The 20,653-nt window shown below is 36.9% G+C and overlaps 1 protein-coding gene and 1 pseudogene across 2 annotated transcripts; one reads left to right on the top strand and one right to left on the bottom strand.

The window, feature by feature from the left end:
- Positions 1–2,661: 2,661 nt before the first annotated feature.
- LOC113076076 (ras-related protein M-Ras) lies at positions 2,662–14,389 on the bottom strand. 2 transcript variants are annotated; one of them, XM_026248745.1, is made up of 6 exons: positions 6,471–6,575; positions 5,590–5,796; positions 5,004–5,157; positions 4,793–4,892; positions 3,940–4,019; positions 2,662–3,800 (listed from the first exon to the last, which is right to left on the bottom strand). In XM_026248745.1, the coding sequence occupies exons 2-6, from the start codon at positions 5,780–5,782 to the stop codon at positions 3,701–3,703; spliced, it is 627 nt and encodes a 208-aa protein (XP_026104530.1). In that variant the 5' UTR covers positions 5,783–5,796; positions 6,471–6,575; the 3' UTR covers positions 2,662–3,700. The 2 variants fall into 2 exon arrangements, with proteins under 2 accessions (XP_026104530.1, XP_026104529.1); XM_026248744.1 differs by lacking the exon at positions 6,471–6,575 and adding an exon at positions 14,183–14,389 and having other exon boundaries at positions 2,663–3,800.
- Positions 14,390–15,261: 872 nt separating this feature from the next.
- On the top strand, positions 15,262–16,961 carry LOC113076075 (transmembrane protein 177-like; annotated as a pseudogene).
- The last annotated feature ends 3,692 nt before the right edge of the window (positions 16,962–20,653 follow it).

Genomic DNA, 20,653 nt, shown 5'->3' with positions numbered 1-20,653 from the left:
ATGAGCTTCTTACTTTCTTACAAAATAAGCTATTCTGAAGAATGTGTATAACCATTTTCCGCCAAGTCTATCATAAGTATTCTTTTCCATTCTATGGAAGTCAATACCTACTGTCAATGGTTTGGTTACCAGCATTCTTCAAAATATCTTCTTTTTTGTTCAAATATGACAGAATTGAACAGAATTGAGGGTGAATTATCCCTTCAAAGTCGTTTTTCTTTACATGGAGCAGGTCACCGCAGGGACCAGTCAGTTGAATGCCACTCGCTACCATTTAGTGCACCGCTAATGGCTTTGCAGGGCAAGCATTAAAACAATTATATTTGAACTATATTTTTTGAAGCACTAAGTAGCAGCAGCTGGCTATTGTACAGGGTGAAGCCACAAACCTGCAGAATAAAGTTATTTTAGGGCTTAATTTACTGTAAGCAGAAATCAAATGCAGAGCTCTTTAAAATTCCACATTTTATTGCATAATCTATATTTTTCTGACACTCAGTGTTTGATGATGGATGTTAGAGTCAGACTCAAAGTGTGAATCCTCAAAGGAACTTTGTTAAAGAGTTAGAGAAGTTGCTTTGAAGCCTCGTTATTTTGGTAAAATACATTATTGATTTACTGTAATGTCAAAGTAATCAAATTCTCATTCTTCATTTAGTCAATATAAGCATAATTGTCATGAATATCAAATCTGTTATACATAGCAAAAGACATGGACCATATTACACCGTAAAATTTGATTTATACTATACTTATTCTAGCATTGTACACACCAGATAAAATCTGTCTTCTGTCATTTTTCAACCCTGTTCCTCTTTCTTATGTCTATCATTTTCAGTTTTCTCTATACCTCTGTCAATAAGAATGGATTAATGAAATTATTACAGCATTAAACAAAAGATAAAAACATTATGTTTGTCTCATATTCTGACATTATTATGTTATTATTGTTCTTTCAGTTTGGTCTTTTAATTTATCAAGAGGAAACAGATTAGTTTAAATGTTCATGTAGGATTATGAATCAAACTTTCTTGTGCATCAAATAAACCCAATATCAGCCTCTGCAAACATGTTTTGTGCTTTATTGCCATCTGCTGGAGAAACGTATCCTTTTATTATTATTATTTTTTTTTTTTATAAATATCCAATTTTGCATCAAGTGCAGAAACTTATATACAGCAAGTTTAAAAATCATTAAACATTTATTGCAGATGTAAAGCTATAGCATATGTACCTAATCAAAACCTGCACATTCAAAAGGAAATCACCTTCCTATAAATTCCACACTTAACTTCACGGTGTATGAAGAATCTTTTATTTAAAAACCATAAACCACCCAAGGCAAGTTGGCATGTCATTTACTTCCGAGTCACTTGAAACGAAGCAGAGCATCCTTATCATAATGACATGCATATTAAAACAAACTTATCAGGGGGAAAAATGGAGCAAACAAAGCATTTGTTGCACAGCAATAACCAACCTGACGTGCTTCTATAATTGAACAAACGTTCATTATGATTGAGACGTTTCTTATTAAATAAACATTAACATTGTAAAACAAGTGAAATGTAATACAACACAATATTTCCTTTCATTCTCAAAAAAACAAAAACAAATTGGCAACAGAAATCCATTAGACCCATGATGACCTTTGAATGCAAAACAACTCAGGTCCTCATTTACAAGCAATGCATGTAAACAATGATTAATGCTTAACAAAGCTCGTCCAGATCTATTATATCATATAATATAACAACATGGAATTGGATTAATATGATCTCTGATCTCATATACAGAGGTGAACTACTACACCGGTTGATGACATCACTGACAGCAGGGCTCTGATTTTGGAGTGTTTAATGCAGATGACCAACCAAAGAAAAAAAGAAAAAGTTACAACAATAATTGTAGGGGATCAAAATGGAATGTATTGTTAGAATGCTGTGATTTTACTTAGGAGAGTCTAATACACTGTAAAACATCTGGAAATCCATCTCTGTCCATTTAAACCAATGTCATTAACATTCCATCCGGATATGTTGTAGTCTCTAGCTCATTAGACCTGAAGTTTCTCAACAATAACAACTACAAACTCCTCATTCAACAGATTACAGCAAGGGTTGATATGGTTCCTTACTGATTTATTTATGAGAGCAAAGCACAAGCGGTATTGAACAATACAACATAACATTTGGCTAAGGGTCCCTGGTTTTTTAACCGCAGATGGGCTCAGCTTCTTTGTCCTTTGGGAACAGTTAGAGAAACCAGTGATTAAGAAATTGATCATTATCACACTGGCACAGGCACATAAATTGGTCCAACACAGAGGAAACTGAGGCACAGGAAGGTCTGACAAACTGATGAACACCGAAGGTTGATCAAGCATAAAATATAACCTGTCCAGCAGAATCATACTCTTCTCTCTTTACTCTCGGCAACATTCAATCACGTATGACATATGGAGAAAAATAAAAGGTACACAACCGTTTAAAATGTTGAAATCGCAAGAGCACTTATTTTCAACAAGGCTGGATTTTTGATGCATATTTGATCAAAAGTACAGAAAAACTAAATTTTTACAATATGAAAATAAATTTATATTTATATATATATATATATATATATATATATATATATAATTTTTTTTTTTTTTTTTTACGTGTAATGTATTCCTTTATTGGCAAACCATTACTCCAGTTATCATTGTCACACCATCTTTCAGAAATCATTCTTATAAACAGATTTAGTGCTCAATAATTTTTTTTATTACTATCAATAACAGTTGTGCTGCTTAATATTTGTGATGAAACCATGTTACTTTTTCATTATACAAATTATAGTATATATATGGGGGAGTGTTTCTGATGTACAGAGCGGTCACCAGGACATGTGATCAGAACCTATTTATTGAATATCTGTCAGCTAGTTGAGGGCATTTTCTGTCTGACTATTATAAAAATGTATAATAATGGCTTAGGGCACCTGTACTGTAAATGTGCAACAAAATCAAAATCGCAAGGCAATTTTAAACAACAAAAGCCCATGAGTAAATACTGAAAGTGCAAAAAATCTTGCTAGTGCAATGGGCCCTTCAATCATGTCAGTACTTATTGTGCTTAACCATGTTGACAACATATCACTCAATAACACTTACGTCTTCTTAAACAAGTTCTATTATAGCTACATATTCCAAACGTGTCAATAAATATACCTTTGTAAGGCAGATTTGAGACTTCCTTGAAGGTTAAAACAACAATATTCCTTCATAATTGTAGTAACTACTGAAAACAATGTTCAAACAGCTCTGCAAAACAATCATCCACAGAATTCTATGAATGTTTGGAAGCTGCAGACAGTTTTAAATGTAGGTGTGTGAATGGGGTATGGTTTAGGTTTGGTGGATCTTTCTAGATCTCATTGGTCTTTAAAATTTAAACATCAGATATTTTCTGATTGGCTGTGATTTGTGTTGTTTCCGGCAGTGCTTCAAATTAGACGTGTTGTACTGATTTCTCCTCCCTGGTCTGGCAGCAGTGTTCCCTTGACTCACCTAATATGCTTCCCTGAGACAGGAAGAGATAGTCTGACTTCATGCCAGTTCTTTTGATAAAGGCTGTGGTCCTCTGATTAGTGCAGATCTCTAGTCTGTCCTCTGGCAGTTTGTGTCGCCAAACACTGATGATTTCGACTGGAGAGGTAGTCACAATATCACACAGTGAAGCTTGTGAGAACTCATGGCTCGGTCTCCACGCCACTTTGTCTTTTTCTTCTTTTTCAGACTCCGCTCTGGAACTTGCTCTCTAAAAAGACAAAGAATAAGTGAAAGAGAAAGGTGTCAATTTAACCCTTGTCTGGGTAGGCAGAAGTAGATGGTAACAGGCTTATTTGTTCTTGCATATCATCCTAGTTCATCATTATGATGAGATCAGTTTTATTTACCTGATAACTCTGACTAATTCATGGAAGGCTCTGTCCACATTCATTGGAGGATCCTTGGCACTTGTTTCAATGTAAGTAATCTGAAGAAATAGTTCAGAATTAGAACTGGTTACCAGCTTCGTGGTAAGTGCGTAAACAAATAGCGCAACTACTCTCACAGCGACCCAAGTTTGAATCCCTCCTTGAGGTTCTTTGCTGATCCTGCTCCCCTCTCTCACCCCAATACTTTCCTATCATCTCTCCACTGTCCTCTTAAAATAAAAGGCCCAAACATATAACTTAAAAAAAGATTCAGAAATTACTGCATGAAGTCACTCATTCCTTTCAGCCTTTTAAACACTTCCTTGAACACTTTAAAATTTACATCTGACATTTTAAATAAGAGTTACGAAATAAAGTAAGATTAAGTACTGTAAATGTTCAAATCTTTTGATGAAAATAATGGATTATTATTTAAACAAGATCAGAATAATTACAAAAACATATACTATTGTTAAAAAGGTTGGATTTTTGTTTCCAAATAAATTAATACTTTTTTTTTTACTTTGAACACATGATCATGCTGGTTAAAATTGCACACTTCACAAGATAAATAAATAAAAGTCCCGCCTCGAACACATCGGCCAAGCATAAAAACGTATCAGTCGATGCCGATATTTGATAAATGCCAAATATCAACCGATATATCGGCCTTGTCGATACATCTGTCGACCACTAGTGAGTATGACAGATTTTGTTATTATTGGTTGAACCCTTTAACCGCAACAAACACTCTTATTAGTTGTCGGCTCACTTACAGTTAAATTCCACTGTTGTCAGTCTTACATATAGCCGTGATATTGGTTGGACTCACGTTGTGTTTGGCTGCCATCTCACAGCCCTGTTCATTTGTCACTTTCCTCAGATGCACCAGGTCCACTTTGTTAGCCACCAAAACCATAGGGAAAGACTCCCTGGTGAAGACAAAATATGTTAAAAAAGAAAGAAAAAGGAAGGAAGGAATATACTGAGGTGTCAATAATGAGCTGTGGACTTGAGTTTTGTATGTACACATGATTTCTAACCGGTCTTTGACTCGTAGGATGAGCTGGTGAAAGCGGTCGACGTGTTCAAAACTGGCCTTGTCCGTCACAGAGAACACAATGAGGAAACCATCACCAGTCCTCATGTACTGCTCTCGCATGGCACTGAATTCCTCTTGACCTGCTGTGTCTAAAACTGCAAGGAGTGAAGGTAACAGGGACAAGTTAATGACCAGGTCAAGCTGTTGTCATGTTATACACTGAAAAATAAAGTTATTAAAATACTATAAGAAAAATATTCAATCCCTTTCTATATTTAAATAATATTATCTATATTTTCTACCCATGTAAACAGAGTATATTTACATGAACCAACCATTCTTTAGAAGGCAGAATGAATTTGAACTTTCAGATCCCCAACAGTAACTTCAAACCAAACCGCTACCAACAAGATTTTTGCTGGTTTTTGCATTAGCCATGATTTTCGTTGAGCTGCAGTGATGCTAAAACCTTGATATCAGCCTACTGATAAGGCTGCAGATACACAGAACACTATGGGAGCACTAAAAGCATAAATATTAATTATAATGCAGAAAATCACTACACTTGATGAGGTGTTGGCACGTACCATCCAAAATAGCCCACTGGCCATCGATCTCTGTGTGTTTCAAGTAGGAGTCTTCAATAGTAGGATCGTAATCTGGCACAAAAATCTTTTGGAAAAACTGGATGGTAAGAGCACTCTTTCCCACGCCTCCATCTCCCACGACCACCAATTTATACGTTGGGAGGTTGTCGCTAGGGACCGCACTGGTTGCCATGATAACAGCTACACCTGAGGAGAGAGAGGAGGAGGTTATCCCTGATCGTTATTTAAGCTTAAGCATGAGCTAGATGACAGTTATGAGGATTTCTCGTGTTTTATATGAAGTAAAGAAGCTGAAAGCACTGCTGAACGTTCAAATGAGGATTTCTGTGGTTTGGGAATAGTTCGGCAGAGCGCTAATTTAGGGATGCATTGCAAAGGATATGGTCTAGACACAGACAGTGTGGTTCTTTGTAATTGCCGTTATTTTCTGCACAACACAAGCCTTGAATCTTCCAAACCCAAGTCTGTTTTATTTTTGATGACAGTCTAAAAAAAAAAAAAAAATTAAACAAAGCTCCCTGAAGGAGAATGTAAGGACAAGAATAAGATGTCAAAATGTTGATTATATTCATATATTTATTTAAATGCCTTGCAAATGTGTATTTAAATACATAGGTATCTTTGATTCTAATACAGAAGAGGGCAGAAAAAACATTAAATATATAAAAATAAAGTACAAATGCAACACATTCCTTAAGCTACAGTACTTGCACATAACAAAACAGTACATAGACTGGCTGTATAAAACTATAACGCAAGATTCTTAAGAAAGTGCCCCAATGATATTATGTACAGAGCTATGGTGAAAGGACCATTTGAACCTAAAAGTTGTATGAAAATAAGTAAAAACACGTTCTTACCTAAAAAGACAACTCTAGTAGCAGAGCAAAGAGTTTGGAGAAGTCAGCTAGGCTAATGAAGAAGTGTTTGCCCGGCCCGTGAGCAGGGCAATGTGTGCTATTCAGGAGGAAAAGTCTGTCAGTGGGTGACAGCCACCCCTTCCTGTGGCCCACAATGTGAGGAAGGAGTAGACTTCCTTCCTAATTCCACCAGGCTTGAATATTTGAGTGATCTCACTTTCATAAGAGAACTATATGAACCTCTTGCCCAAACACACCCATGAGAAAGACCTCAAACTGACCTCTTATGATCACAGTGCATGTACTTTAGTTGCAGGCACCAGGCGGAGTTCATCCAAAAATGAAAATGTTGTTGTTCTGTATGACTTTGTTTAAGTGGAAAGTTTTTTTTTTCTCTCTCTCTCTCTCCAGTGTTTTAGCCGCATTTTCTTCTTCCTCAAGTAAATTTAAAATAGCTGATAAAGTGCAAAGAACTTATCATGTGAATTTTAACTACATTATTATAACAAAATAACTAACACTGAGAAATAATCACAGGGTTATGTCAAGTTAAAATACATTAATAACTGTACAGTTATAATTTTATATTTCCACATTCAGATAAACCTATAAAAGAAGACAAAAAGTAGTCTTCATTGGTGGATACTTGGCGTTTACTAAATCCTTCTGCTAAGTCTTTCACTTTCTTTTCTGCTACTCATAAATCCTATTCACGAATTGACTATATTTTCATTTCTACTTCTTTATCTTCAGCTGTTTGTGATGCCGATATCTGTTCCTTATCTTTGTCTGATCATGATGGAAATTTGTGCAGATTATCTTTGATCCCTCGACCGTCTCGTGCGACTAGATGGCGATTTAACCCTAAATTGTTACAAGATGAAAACTTCTGTAGTCAATTCAGAAATAATTTTGCTGAGTTTATTGAAATTAATCAAGGCTCAGTGGATGATCCACGAACACTTTGGAATGCAGTTAAAGGATTTATAAGGAATAACTCAATTTCATATGCCTCTTTCCTTCAGAAAAACAGACATAAAAAGATAGTTGAATTGGAATCACAGCTCCAGAATCTGACTAGAGACAATCAGCGTTGTTTCTCACACAATACACTCAGCAAAATCATGGCGGTTAGATCCGAGCTTAATTCATTACTGCGATCCAGGGCAGAATTCCTGATTCAAAGATGCAGGCAGAATTATTATTTTCAAGGAAGTAGACCTAGCCACCTTTTAGCTTTAAGAATACGTAACAGTGAAAAGTTTGCTAATATCTCAGCAGTGAAATCCCAATCCGGGCTCATTGTGACAGATCCAAAAGACATTAATATTTCTTTTCATTCTTTTTACTCTAACCTCTATACTTCTTCTGCTGTTGGTGACCCTGACACTTTTGCATCTTTTCTGTCCAACCTTGATTTACCTAGGCTGTCAGATTCAGACTCTGATTACCTGGCTGAACCGATTACCCTTCAAGAGCTGGAGTCAGCAATTCGATCTATGAACAAGGGGAAATCCCCAGGTTTAGATGGTATTCCTGTCGAATTGTTTATTACTTTTTGGTCGGATTTAGGCTCCCTCTTGTTAGATATGATAAATTTTTCAGTTACTCAAGGTTCATTTCACCCGTCTATTAATATAGCTGTGATTTCTCTCTTGTTAAAAAAAGATAAGGATCCGACTTCCTGTTCTAGTTACCGACCTCTCTCTTTGATAGGGACTGATGTTAAATTATATGCCAAGGTACTATCTCGTCGTTTAGAGAAATATATGAACAGACTAGTTCACCATGATCAAACAGGGTTCATTAAATCTCGCTCAGCATCAGATAATTTACGCAGGTTATATCATATTATTAATTCAACTAATAGTTCGTCCTCCCCTTGTGCAGTATTATCTCTAGATGCAATGAAAGCTTTTGACCAGCTAGAATGGAACTATTTATGGGCGGTTCTACAGCATCTGGGTCTAGGATCAAGTTTCATAAACATGATTAAAGTTCTGTACGCCAATCCAGCAGCCTCTGTTCTCACAGGTTCTGTCTGCTCTAACCCATTCTTTATACATCGAGGTACTCGTCAGGGTTGCCCGCTTTCTCCTCTTTTATTCGCCTTATCTTTGGAACCCTTAGCACAAGCGGTCCGACTATCTGAAACTATTTCTCCCATAAGTATAAGGAATACTCATCATCATATTTCTTTATTCGCAGATGATATCTTATTGTTTCTGGAGAAGCCGTCACATTCTATTCCCCATGTATTGAATTTATTTGACCATTTTGGATCTCTCTCTGGGTTTAAAATTAATTGGAGTAAGTCATGTCTACTTCCCCTCAATTCTAAATTTGATCCCATTTCCCTTTCTGTATCTATTCCAGTAGTTCCAAACTTTAAGTACCTGGGGATAGATATTTTTCCTTCCCTGCAAGAAATTATTTCAAAAAACTATAGTAGTATTCTAGGCAAAATATCCTCAGATTTAGAAAATTGGTCTCGTCTTCTTACTTCTTTTCAGGCTCGTATATCGGTGATTAAAATGAATGTTCTCCCACGTATTAATTTCTTCTCTTCTATGATTCCTCTTGCTCCACCAGTTGGTTACTGGAACAAACTTGATGCATGTGTTTCACGGTATATATGGGATGGGAAACGTCCTCGTATTAAACTGACTACTTTACAACGAAGTAGATTACATGGAGGTCTTTCTTTCCCTAATTTTAGATTGTATGCCCAAGCCTTTTCCCTCCGCCCTTTATCAGTTTGGTTTGACCCTGATGCTTCTGAATCTTGGAGAGCAATTGAGGAATCTATTGTCTATCCATATAAATTGAAGGATCTTGTTTTTTCTGGGGTTCCGCTTAGGCAGTGTAAATCTAGGTTTGGTCCCATTGTAACCCATCTCCTTTCTACATGGAGGGATGTTGAAAGACGTTTACAATTAGTTGAAATTTGGCATAAGCATACTCCAATTTTTCACAATAATAATCTTTTGTCAGGCAACACTCCATTCCATTGTCCGCAATGGACTCATCACAAAGTAAATACTCTGGGAGATATTTATGATGATAGTGGTTTACAATCCTTTCAGAATCTCAAAACTCAATATAATCTGCCAGGCACTTCCTTTTTTATGTATTTGCGCATTAGGTCAGCCCTGCGGGCATATGGGGTGCCCTGGAACTCTCAATTGCCTATTCACCCTTTGCGCAAACTAATCCTTCCCTCTGAGGAATCTCCTTCCTCTGCTTCAGTCATCTATCTTTTTCTTCTTGAGCATTCTTACAAACCTCTATCTATTACAACTGTTTGGGCTAAGGATCTCAATGAGGATGTGCAGGTTTTATTCTCAGATCAGATATGGGGAATGTTTAAACTGTCTTCTAAAAACCCAAACCACCAAATTATTCATTGGAAATTGCTGCATAGGGTTTACTTGACCCCACTGAAACGTTATCATATGAATCTGTCGTCTTCTCCTAAGTGTGTTCTCTGTCCGCAAGGACTTTTAGGCACATTTTTGCATTTTTTTTGGGAGTGCCCCTCTCTCTCTCCTTTTTGGATTCAGCTCTCACAGGACCTTTCTTATTTGTTGGGTACTGAGATATGTTTGTCTCCACGTCATTTTTTCATGAATGATTTTTGGGACCTCACCTTGTCTGTCCAACAAAGATGTTTACTGTTAGCTGCTCTCACTGCAGCAAAAAAGTTGCTAGTCAATCGTTGGAATCCTCCTCACACAATGGACAGAAGAACCTGGGCGGTTTATTTGTTAGATATTATCTCAATGGAACTCTCAACTTCTCGTATACATGGATCTAATGTGAAAACTGTTAATGTATGGCATTCATCTTTTAATGTCGTATCATCTTTTCTAAAATCTTTGTAAGAATTATTTTATTATATTTTATGTATTAATATTACTTAATTTATTTATATTATTGTTTATTTTACTTTATGTATTTATTTATTATTTTTCTTCTCTACTCTTTAGTCTACCAGGGGGTGGGATGGGTTGGGATGGGTTCTACATTTGCTCAGTTGCTTTTTGTTTTCTGCTGTTGTAAACAAAAGAAAATTCAATAAACAGTTGTTAACAAAAAAAAAAAAAGAAGACAAAAAGTTAAAAAGTTTGACTTTTTTTTCGTAATTATTTAATGTCAATTTTTTACTTTTAAATGTCATCATTTTGACTTTTTATGTCATTATGATTTACCATCTCATAATTATGACATTATTTTCTAATTATGATTTACTTAAACTTTTAATCTTAGGTGACAGAAATTGATTGCATTTCGTATTTATTTTAGATGATCTAATAGCCTTTTATGATTACACAGAACAGTATTGTTTATAGTATTGTCTTTTATTTTAAAAAGGGTTTGGAGCCAGACAGGGCTGGACTGGGACGCAATTTCAGGCGGGGAAATCTCACAATTATCCAGGCCACACAGAAAACATTGCCAAAATTGTATATTTTGGGGTACAACAGCTTGTCACTGGAGCAGTATGTAGGCCTACCTATTAGGGGTAACAAGGGAACAAAGATGTCCTTTTATTATTATTATTATTATTATTATTTTGTATATAGCCTGTACACCCACAACAATTTCTGACACCAGAGACAATCCTATAATTTGTATGTGTCCACCTTGTCGAAAACAACCACCTCATTTCAGTTTGTTAGCACAGAATGCTATTTATCTTAAAATGACTTAAATACCCTAGACTTAACGGACCTATATTTCATACAAATATACACTACCAGTCAACAGTTTTTGAACAGTAAGATTATTTTTTATCTTCTTAAAGAATCCTCTTCTGCTCACCAAGCCTGCATTGATTTGATCCAAAATACAGCAAAAACATTAATATTGTGAAATATTTTACTATTTAGAATAACATGCTTTCGATTTGAATATATTTTAAAATGTAATGTATTCCTGTGATCAAAAAGCTGGATTTTCAGCATCATTACTCCAGTCTTCAGTGTCACATGATCCTTCAGAAATCATTCTAATATCCTGATTTGTTGTTCAAAAAACATTTATTATTATCAAAAGTTAAAACAAAAAGTTAAGTACATCAGGATTCTTTGATGAATAGGAAGTTCAGAAAAACAGCATTTATCTGAAATAAAAAGCTTTTGCAACATTACCTATGGACTATACCAAACGCTTGGATTCATAATAATTATCATTATTATTTTGATGATAAAGACATTTAAAATGTTACAAAATACTTCTATTTCAGATAAAAACTGTTCTTCTGAACTTCTGAAAAATTGAGTCTGTTTTCAACATAATAATAATATTTTTGAGCAGCAAATCAGCATATTAGAATGATTTCTGAAGGATCGTGTGACTTGAGTAATGATTCAAATTCAGCTTTGAAACCACATTAATAAATTACATTTTAAAATATATATTTAAATAGAAATTTTAAATTGTACAAATTTCACAATATTACTGTTTTTGCTGTATTTTGGATCAAATAAACGCAGGCTTGGTGAACAGAAGTGACTTCTTTAAAAAAAACATTAACATCTACTGATCAAAACCTTTTAACTATGTATTAAATAATTTTCTAAAGTGCCTAAATGTCAAAAGTAGTACAATATTTGTTGAAAAATTCTAATGCTGAACACACTTTTAAATTATTATCTGAAGACAAAACTATCTAGCATATTTACAGATGAAACTGACCAGCATCTGACACCCTGAACAGGTCAGTGATGTTGCTACATTTCACTGCTTCTTCTGGCCCCTTTCTCCCTTTCATCGAGTCCCGCGCATCGGTTCTGTTCGGTTTCGTTTAACGGAAGCATGTGAGCTAATTCGTGCAGCGCCGACAGTCAAGACTCAAGACTAAGCGGCAACCTCCCGCTCTCTCTCATGAACCCTACACGGAAGTGATTTCAACTATAATTCATCGACTGGCCACTTGAGGCTGGCTGCAAAAGAGAGTCAATCCCATAGACTCCCCATGTTAAAATGCCAACTTTACAGCAGGAAAAAACATGTTTACAGCCTGTTTAAAAAAAGATTTTGGTCTATATAGCAAATTTTACCCTCCAGGACAACTATGAGGGGGATGATTTTTTTATAACTCATCAGTTTAAATTATATTAAGCCTTAAAGTTCTACATAATTAAGGGCGTGGCCACTTGAGTGACAGGTGGATTGCCGCTGCTGTAACCGCCGTCGTGCTAGGTGTGGTATGGTTTCAGCAACAAAATTCCACCTTTTTGCCCATTTTTGATTACCCCAGAGCAGTGTTTGGAATAATGGCGTTTAAAAGAACGGCGTTAGGTAACAATGTTATTTTTTCAGTAACGGGGTAATCTAACTAATTACTTTTCCCGTCGTTACAATGCCGTTAACGTTACTGAACATTAAATGAGGTGCGTTACTATGCGTTGATTTAATAAACTATGCAATCCGAACACACCCCTGACTCACACAGTGAGTGAGCAGGTGGGTTAATACTAACGAGATAAGCGATTATGATTGGCTAAGGCAGTGTCATGTGTTTCATGGTAGCCAATCAGAGCCAGTGTTTTTACACACATGCCGGCACACGCGGCAGCGCCAGCGGCGCCAAACAGACACAGTCACACACGCAACAGCTAAACAGAGATTCGCAGCAGCAGCAGAAATGGCGAGTCAGGAGCAATCCGATGAAAAGTTGGCATTTTCAAGGTGGAGATGTAATGTAATGTGTACATGTAATGTGTGACACGCATCTACAAAGCTAGAGGCCAAAAACACTTTTCTTACAAAGATAATACTTGAAGTGCAGGATAAAACTCTTGCTGTCTGTTGACGTGCAATAAATATCGAAAACTGCAAAACTTGTGAAAACTGCAAAAAAAAAAAAAAGGAATCTCTGACATATAGCAACTTTTTTTGTACAGTAACGCAAATAGTTACTTTCCCTGGTAATGAGTTACTTTTATTATAGAGTAATTCAGTTGCTAACTCAGTTACTTTTTGAAACAAGTAGTGAGTAACTATAACTAATTACTTTTTTAAAGTAATGTTCCCAACAGTGCCCCAGAGTGACGCGATGCCAAGATGGCGATGGCCCGCTCCGCCCACTTTTGGCTTAAAAAACGCTCTTCGGAAACCTAAGGGTGACGTCACGGACACTATGTCCATGTTTTTTTTTTTATAAGGTCTATGCTCAAGACTAAAAGATTTATGATTTACTATCGATGTATTATCGAATGAAAAAATAGGGAAGTATCACTTTGGTACATTTAGAAGGCATAAATATAAAAATCAATAATAATAATAATGATGATGATAATACTAAAAACGGGCCTGGATCCAGACCATTTAACTCCTCTAATGTTATTAAAATTGTAGCCTATAATTTATTTTCTAAATGTATCATTATATCAGTTCCACACAGCTGTAAAGCTATATTTAGTTTTAATCAGAAGTTTCCTGCGCTCTTCTCGCCATCGTTGATGACGTCACTTTTAACGCAGCGTACTGACGTATCCGTGAGATCAGTCACTCCGTTCAGTTATCTTATTTAATAAACACTAATGATGATTATGAACAATACCGACCTGAATCCGAGGGCAATAAACTGACACTCGAGGAAGGGTTATGTCTTGGATGACACACATGAGTGTGTTTCTGAGTACCTAACGTTACTGATAAATGATCATCAAAAACCATCACCAAACTCTGGTCAGGAAACTCACCAGTCATGGGTTGGTTGATTTACCAAGTGTGCAACAATCCCGACTCCTCCTCGACATCCCTGTATTTCTGAATTATCAAACAGGCTCTTAGCAAAACAGACCCTGCCCTTCAGCTTAAATGAAAAATTAAGACATTTTCCTCCGCCCTTATGAAATTACAGTGTAACAATCTTCACATCGCAACTGCTGATGCTATAAATAGAATGGTTTCGACGGGGTGGATGCGTTTCTTTTCCCAATTTTTATACTGAATTCATTTTCTATTTATTTAACTAGCAGCATTGCACATCTGAAGCAAACAACGGTGCATATATTCCCAGGACTTCTCCTAAAACACTGTCTTTTTCAAAACCCGTACATTGTCACGTAAACGGAAGAATCTCCCCCAAAAGCGCAAATGGACTGTTCCTCTGCGTGAAGCCTCGTCATCACTTTTAAAGCGGCAGCTGAGTTTATTACTAATGATGTGTGAGATCCGAAAAAGATAATTAGATTTGAAAGGACAATAAAAATAAGTTTATATTTTGTCTATTTATCTTAAGAGGACGACATTTGACAGGTGTAATTGTAACTGTTTAATACTGTTAAATAGAAAGTATAGTGGTTGGTATTTATCATATATTAAAAGATGAAATGTGAACAACAGAAAAAAAGAAAAATATATAAATTGTTATGGGTCTTTCGGTGCCCAACCGGCGCTCTGACATAAGTATGAAATTAATCTTTGGGTGCCTGTTTTGGAAGTGTACTTCGTAGAAAAGTTCACTGCATAGGGAAATAGAGGCTTTCTGCTTCTGTTTTCTTCGAGTCAAAAAGTTTGGTTCCTCTAGGAAGCGCTCGGTGGATCTTTTTTGTTTAGTCAAAAAATATACTCATTCACAAGCGACATACAATAGCCAATAAAACACGCCGATATCCACTAGTTTAGGAATACAAAACGTAGAGTATGTGATTTGTGATTTTTTTTTTTTTTTACACACACGTACTCCATCCCCATTTTTAGTTGTACGAATTATCTTTAATTTCGATTCTAATCCTTATTCTATTTCTATGGAGTCCACAAATCGTCTGTGTTGTCGCAAAACTGTCGTAAAGCGTTCTTGCGGTAGTTTGCTTCTTCCATAACGTGCTGCCCTTGTAAGAATGAGCACAACGTAGCAAGTAAGAGAAAACTTACGGGTTTATATATATTTTTAAATTGATATTTTACCTAAAGTCTTTGAAGAAATGTGTTTAGGACTTTATTCGAAAATGTACAGTATAGTTAGGAAAAGAAGGGCTTGAGAGACATAAACCAAGTAATAAAAAAACTAAGGCTTTTGGAAAATAAGTATTTATATATGCACGTTAGGTTATTGATAAGATATACCATTTGATGTGAAATGCAAAGATTATATATTTATATTAATTATATTAATAATGTATTTGTGTCATTTGTTTTGACAGAGTAGTCAAGAGGTCGAAAGCAAGAGAAGTGATGGCTTCGCCTTTTCTGAGACTCTCTGTGTTTATTCAGAAGTATCGGACACCACTGCTCCTTGTCGGCTGTGGAGGGGTATTTTCTGCCAACATGTTCTATCATGTTTTCCCAGATTATACATACAGAAAAGTTTACCAGGCCTGGCACAAAGGAGAACCAGCCAGCCTGTCGGAAAAGCTTGAGAATGTCTTTCAAGAAGTTCTCAAAGACTCCGCTGTCAGCTTCCCTAAAAACTTCAGTGCTTTTGCCGCCTTTGGCTTTCACCCAGTAGGGGCAGGTGTTCCATGGCTTCCCTCTGGAGTGCAGATCGGCATCCCAGCCAACTTCAACAGCACCACCGATGATCCATCAGGAATCACCAACCGGACTATTCTCATCAATGGCAAAGAGCTGCAGTGGGACAGTGATTCAGGCGCTGCTCTCAAAACTCCCTGGTGTTCTCTGAGGAGGCACAGAAGTTTGCTATAGCCCGAGAAGTGGCTCGTCTGGGGTCTGGGGGTCCCGTGTTGCACGCTGCAGTGGCTCCAGCATGTCTGGCAGGGGCTTGTATATATAGCGTAGCCTTCAAGCAGATCTTTGGGCTCCAGGCTGGGTCCATCTTCTTCAGGGCTGGTGTTAATGTGTTTGCTGTGGGTTTAGGGGTTCTGTCTTTTATCCTGGCTTCTGATGCTCTGAGCCAGTGGTTGGACTACAGCTCGGACCACCGTGCAGCATGTCTGTCAAGCGATTATGCAAAGGGTGGCCTGGAGTTCTATGACAAAATCTTGACACGGAACAAGACCTTGCGCTCTTTAATGGGCACAAAAGGGGAAGAGATGTATGCCACCAGTGGAAACTTGTTTCCTGGACATCTGCTGCAGCTCAGACACACCCCTTACACATCTAGACGGGACAAGATTTTAAATCTTTTGAAAAATGACAAAGTATGAACTCTCATATTTAAAAGCATATATGTGCTTAGTTTGTACCATGTGAAGATCATATTGTGGTACTGCATTTGTATAATGGACAGTGCTTTTGAAATGGTACAACACACCACTAGATAACTTGTCCTCTCTTTCTTTCAAATAAACAGTTTAACTTAAGTTCATAATTTTCTAGTCTACATCTGTCAAAGTGTCGTGCTGCTGATTAGGTTACATTTTATTAATTATGAGACATTAAGCTATATATTATATGTGTCAGCCATACATATTTACAGTGGGGAAAATAGGTATTTGACACATCAGCATTTTTATCATTAAGGGGATTCTAAGTGGGATATTGACACAACATTTCCACCAGATGTAACCATCAAGCCAAGTATTGAATTCATACAAAGAAATCAGAACATTTAAGTATACAAGTTGAGTCATAATAAATTAAGTGAAATGACACAGGGGATATTGAAAACATGAAGATAAGGTGCAAAAAAGATCACCTGAAATCTGTCAGTATTGAGAGAGAAACCCTGCCCCCTATCAGTACTAATTGATGACTTATAAAGGCTTCTCATTACCCAGGAGGCACACAGGAAAGACTTGATGAAGGGTAAAAGCACAGAACTCTCAAGATTTCCGTAATCTTATCGTTGAAAAGCATATTGATGGTTATAGGTGCATTTCCGGAATACTGAATATTCCTGTGAGCACTGTGGAGGCCATTATCTGGAAATGGAAAGAGCATCAATTCACCATAAACCAGCCACGATCAGGTGCTCCAGGTAAGATCTCTGTCCGAGGAGTTCAAATAATAATCAGGAGAGTTCTCCAAGAGCCGAGAACCACTCGGACAGAACTTCAGGAAGACCTTGCGTCAGCAGCTGTTGTTTCAAAGAAAACTATAAGCACTACACTGAACCGCCATGGCATCCATGTACGCTCAGCATGCATGACTCCATTGCTGAATAAAAAAAAGCATGTTGAGGCTTGGTTAAAGTTTGTGAAAGAACATTTGGAGAAGCCTGTGGATTATTGGGAGACCATAGTATGGTCAGATGAAAGCAAAATTTTACTTTTTGGCAGTCATTCTACACACCATGTTTTGAGAAGAAATGGCACCGCCCACCACCTGAAGAACACCATACCAACAGTTAAGTTTGGGGGGTGGAAGCATCATGGTTCGGGGCTGCTTTTCAGCAAGGGGTACTGACAGACTTCATATTATCGAAGGCGGGATGAATGGAGAAATGTACCAGGACATTCTGGATAAAATCTGCTGCCATCTACCAGAAAGCTGAAAATGAAACCTGGTGGACCTTTGAGCAAGACAATGATCCGTTACACAAGGCCAAGGAAACCATGAAATGGTTTAAAAGAAAGAAAATCAAGTTTCTGGAATGGCCCAATCAATCACCTGACCTAAATCCCATAGAAAATCTATGGAGCGAACATTCAAGCAAGTTCATAAAAGAGGCCCAAGGAACCTTCAAGATTTAAAGACCATTTGTGTGGAAGTATGAGCCAGAATCACTCCTGAGCAATGCAGACGACTGGTCTCCCCATACAAGAGGCGTCTAGAAGCTGTAATCCCCAACAAAGGCTTTTCTACAAAGTATTAAAGTGTGTTCAATACTTATTTCCTGTGTCATTTCACTTTATTTATGATGCCACTTATGTACTTGAATGTTCTGATTTCTTTGTAGGAATTCAATATTTGGCTTGAATGCTACATCTGGTGGATATTTTGTGTCAATAGACCATTTAGAAATCCCCTTACTGATTAAAAATGCTGATGTGTCATACTTATTTTCCTCACTGTATTTATGCCATACCCATACAGGTTTTTCTGTTGTTTTATAGCTACTAATATATTTAGAATTGTTTTATTTCACCGTACAGGGACTAACGTGACATAGCATTTTAAGATAGTCAACAACATACAGTAAATACAAATAAATTAAGTATCTAACATATAGTAGATTATAAGGATTACACTAAGTAATCAAAACTTTTTAGTGAAAAACAAGTTATTTGGAGCATCAGCACAAATCTACCACAAGATGTCACCATTGTCCACATAAACTACCCGGATGAAAAATCCTCTTAGCAGCGTAAATGTCTTCATTGCTTCAACAGTTGGTAGGTTGTATCCGAATAATCAGTTGTGGCCCGCTCATATCAGATATCAAACCACGTTGATTCTAATAGCAGTACTGAAAACCTATCTGTCTGTCTGTCTATATATCTTTCTGTTTGTCTTTTTGTCTATCCGTCTGTCTGTCTGTCTATCCATCTTTCTGTCTGTCTATCCATCTGTCTTTCTGGCTATCCGTCTGTCTGTCTGTCTTGGTCTGTCCCGCCTCCCCAGGCTGTGACTCCACCCCCGGCCGCTGGTGGCGCTGCGGAGAGATGTCGGCCCATGTTACAATGTAACACTCAGCACTGCTGCTGCTTCTGCGGCTCCTTCAATGTAACAGCACTTTGAACGGAGACACAGCTTGAGAAGTGACTGATCCCGATGAGCCGACCTCCAGAGTGGGAAATGCGTTTTTATTCCTCTGCCGAGATCCCTTCCACCGCCCTAGTGGTCCGTCGAGTGGATAGTAAAGTGTCCTCGCGGACTGGCTCCACAGGATCGAGTTTGTGTGGATTACAGGACCCGGAGGCCCCGTTGAGTTGAATGTGTGTGCTGCGCTGGAGTGGGTCAATATGAGGCTACCGCTGCTGCTCTGAGCGGGCTCTCTGCTCCCTGCCTCGGGTCTCTACAACCTCATATTTACTTCTAAAACTGGACACCCCTGGAGCAGTTTATGACGGTAAGAATCGGCATGTCACCGCTGCTGCTGGGAGGTTTTGTACAAAACTTCTGCCTGCTTTTCTGGATACACTATCAACGATTTTCAAGTTGTTTTCTATGTTATATTGTTATGTTTAGACAAGAAAATAACTATATACAAGAAATAGTTTCTTCTTCGCATTAGCTATATTTGTAAATGTTGTACCAGAAGGTTCAGCTGTTGAGCAGCTTTTTCTTAAGCTGGAGCAGTAGCAGGTTGGATTTTGTTGGGGCTTGTGCTGTATTTCACTAACACAATAGAGCTTTGATTAGAGATTTACATGATTATGTATTCCATTTGAGAGGATTATCTTAATTTAGCTTTACCTCATTAATAGCCAAGCACTGATGATCCCGGTCATTGTTGAAAACATTTGGTGATTTTGAGGGTTTGTGTGGTCAGTATCTTTTATTTTTACCATAATTATCTTATGTGTTGTATTGGCAGTGACAAAATCATTTTGACAGGGTTTATCACGGTGTTGACAATGACTTAATGATTGCGACGTCATATTGACAGGTGAAAACCAGTTGTTCAGAATTCCTCCTCCATGCTGGCATGAGTACATGGGCGGATGGATGGATGTAGGTGTGTGTGGATCTCTTTATAGAATAGAATTTTTCTTTTTACTCATACACAGAATTTGGGGTCTCTAATATTTTCAGTTCTTACTCCTTTCTCTCCAAGGCTGCATTTATTTGATCTAAAAATACAGTAAATATTCAGAAGCATTATTGTTACATTTATATATGAAATATTGTGTAATATTAAAATAGTATAGTATATAATATTTTTTTAATTTCTTTAATGTGATTTACTTCTCTGATGACAGCTACATTTTATTCAACCATTTAGTCCTCCAGTCTTCAGTCATATGATCCTTCAGAAATCCTTCTAATATGCTGATTTGGTGCTCAAGATATTTCTTATCATCACCAATGTTAAAACCAGGTGTGCTGCTTAATATTTTTGTACAAACCATGATATTTTTTATTGTCCCCAGAAATCTTTGAAAGTTCAAAATAACCACATTTATTCAAAATATAATTAGTTTGTAACTTTGTAAACATTTACTGTCATTTTTTATCAATTTAATACATCTTTGCTGAATATTAAAAAAAAATGTGAAAAGGACAGTAGACATTTGTGAATGGTAAAGATCTGCTGGAAGAACTTTTTTTTTATCTATAATTTTTCAGAGGTCTCTGTCAGTGTTTGATTTTCAGCAGTTCAG

Source organism: Carassius auratus, unplaced genomic scaffold (genome assembly GCF_003368295.1).
Source record: "Carassius auratus strain Wakin unplaced genomic scaffold, ASM336829v1 scaf_tig00018592, whole genome shotgun sequence".
NCBI lineage: Eukaryota > Metazoa > Chordata > Actinopteri > Cypriniformes > Cyprinidae > Carassius > Carassius auratus.
Note: the sequence above shows the minus strand (reverse complement) of the source record. Positions and strands in the feature narration are given on the sequence as shown.

What these genes read in the sequence shown, in the direction of transcription:
- LOC113076076 (XM_026248744.1), bottom strand. An exon ending in AGATGGCAGCCAAACACAAC is followed by an intron (nt 4,020 to 4,792) that starts GTGAGTCCAACC and finishes CTATTTCTTCAG; the next exon opens with ATTACTTACATTGAAACAAG. An exon ending in GAATTAGTCAGAGTTATCAG is followed by an intron (nt 3,801 to 3,939) that starts GTAAATAAAACT and finishes TTGTCTTTTTAG; the next exon opens with AGAGCAAGTTCCAGAGCGGA.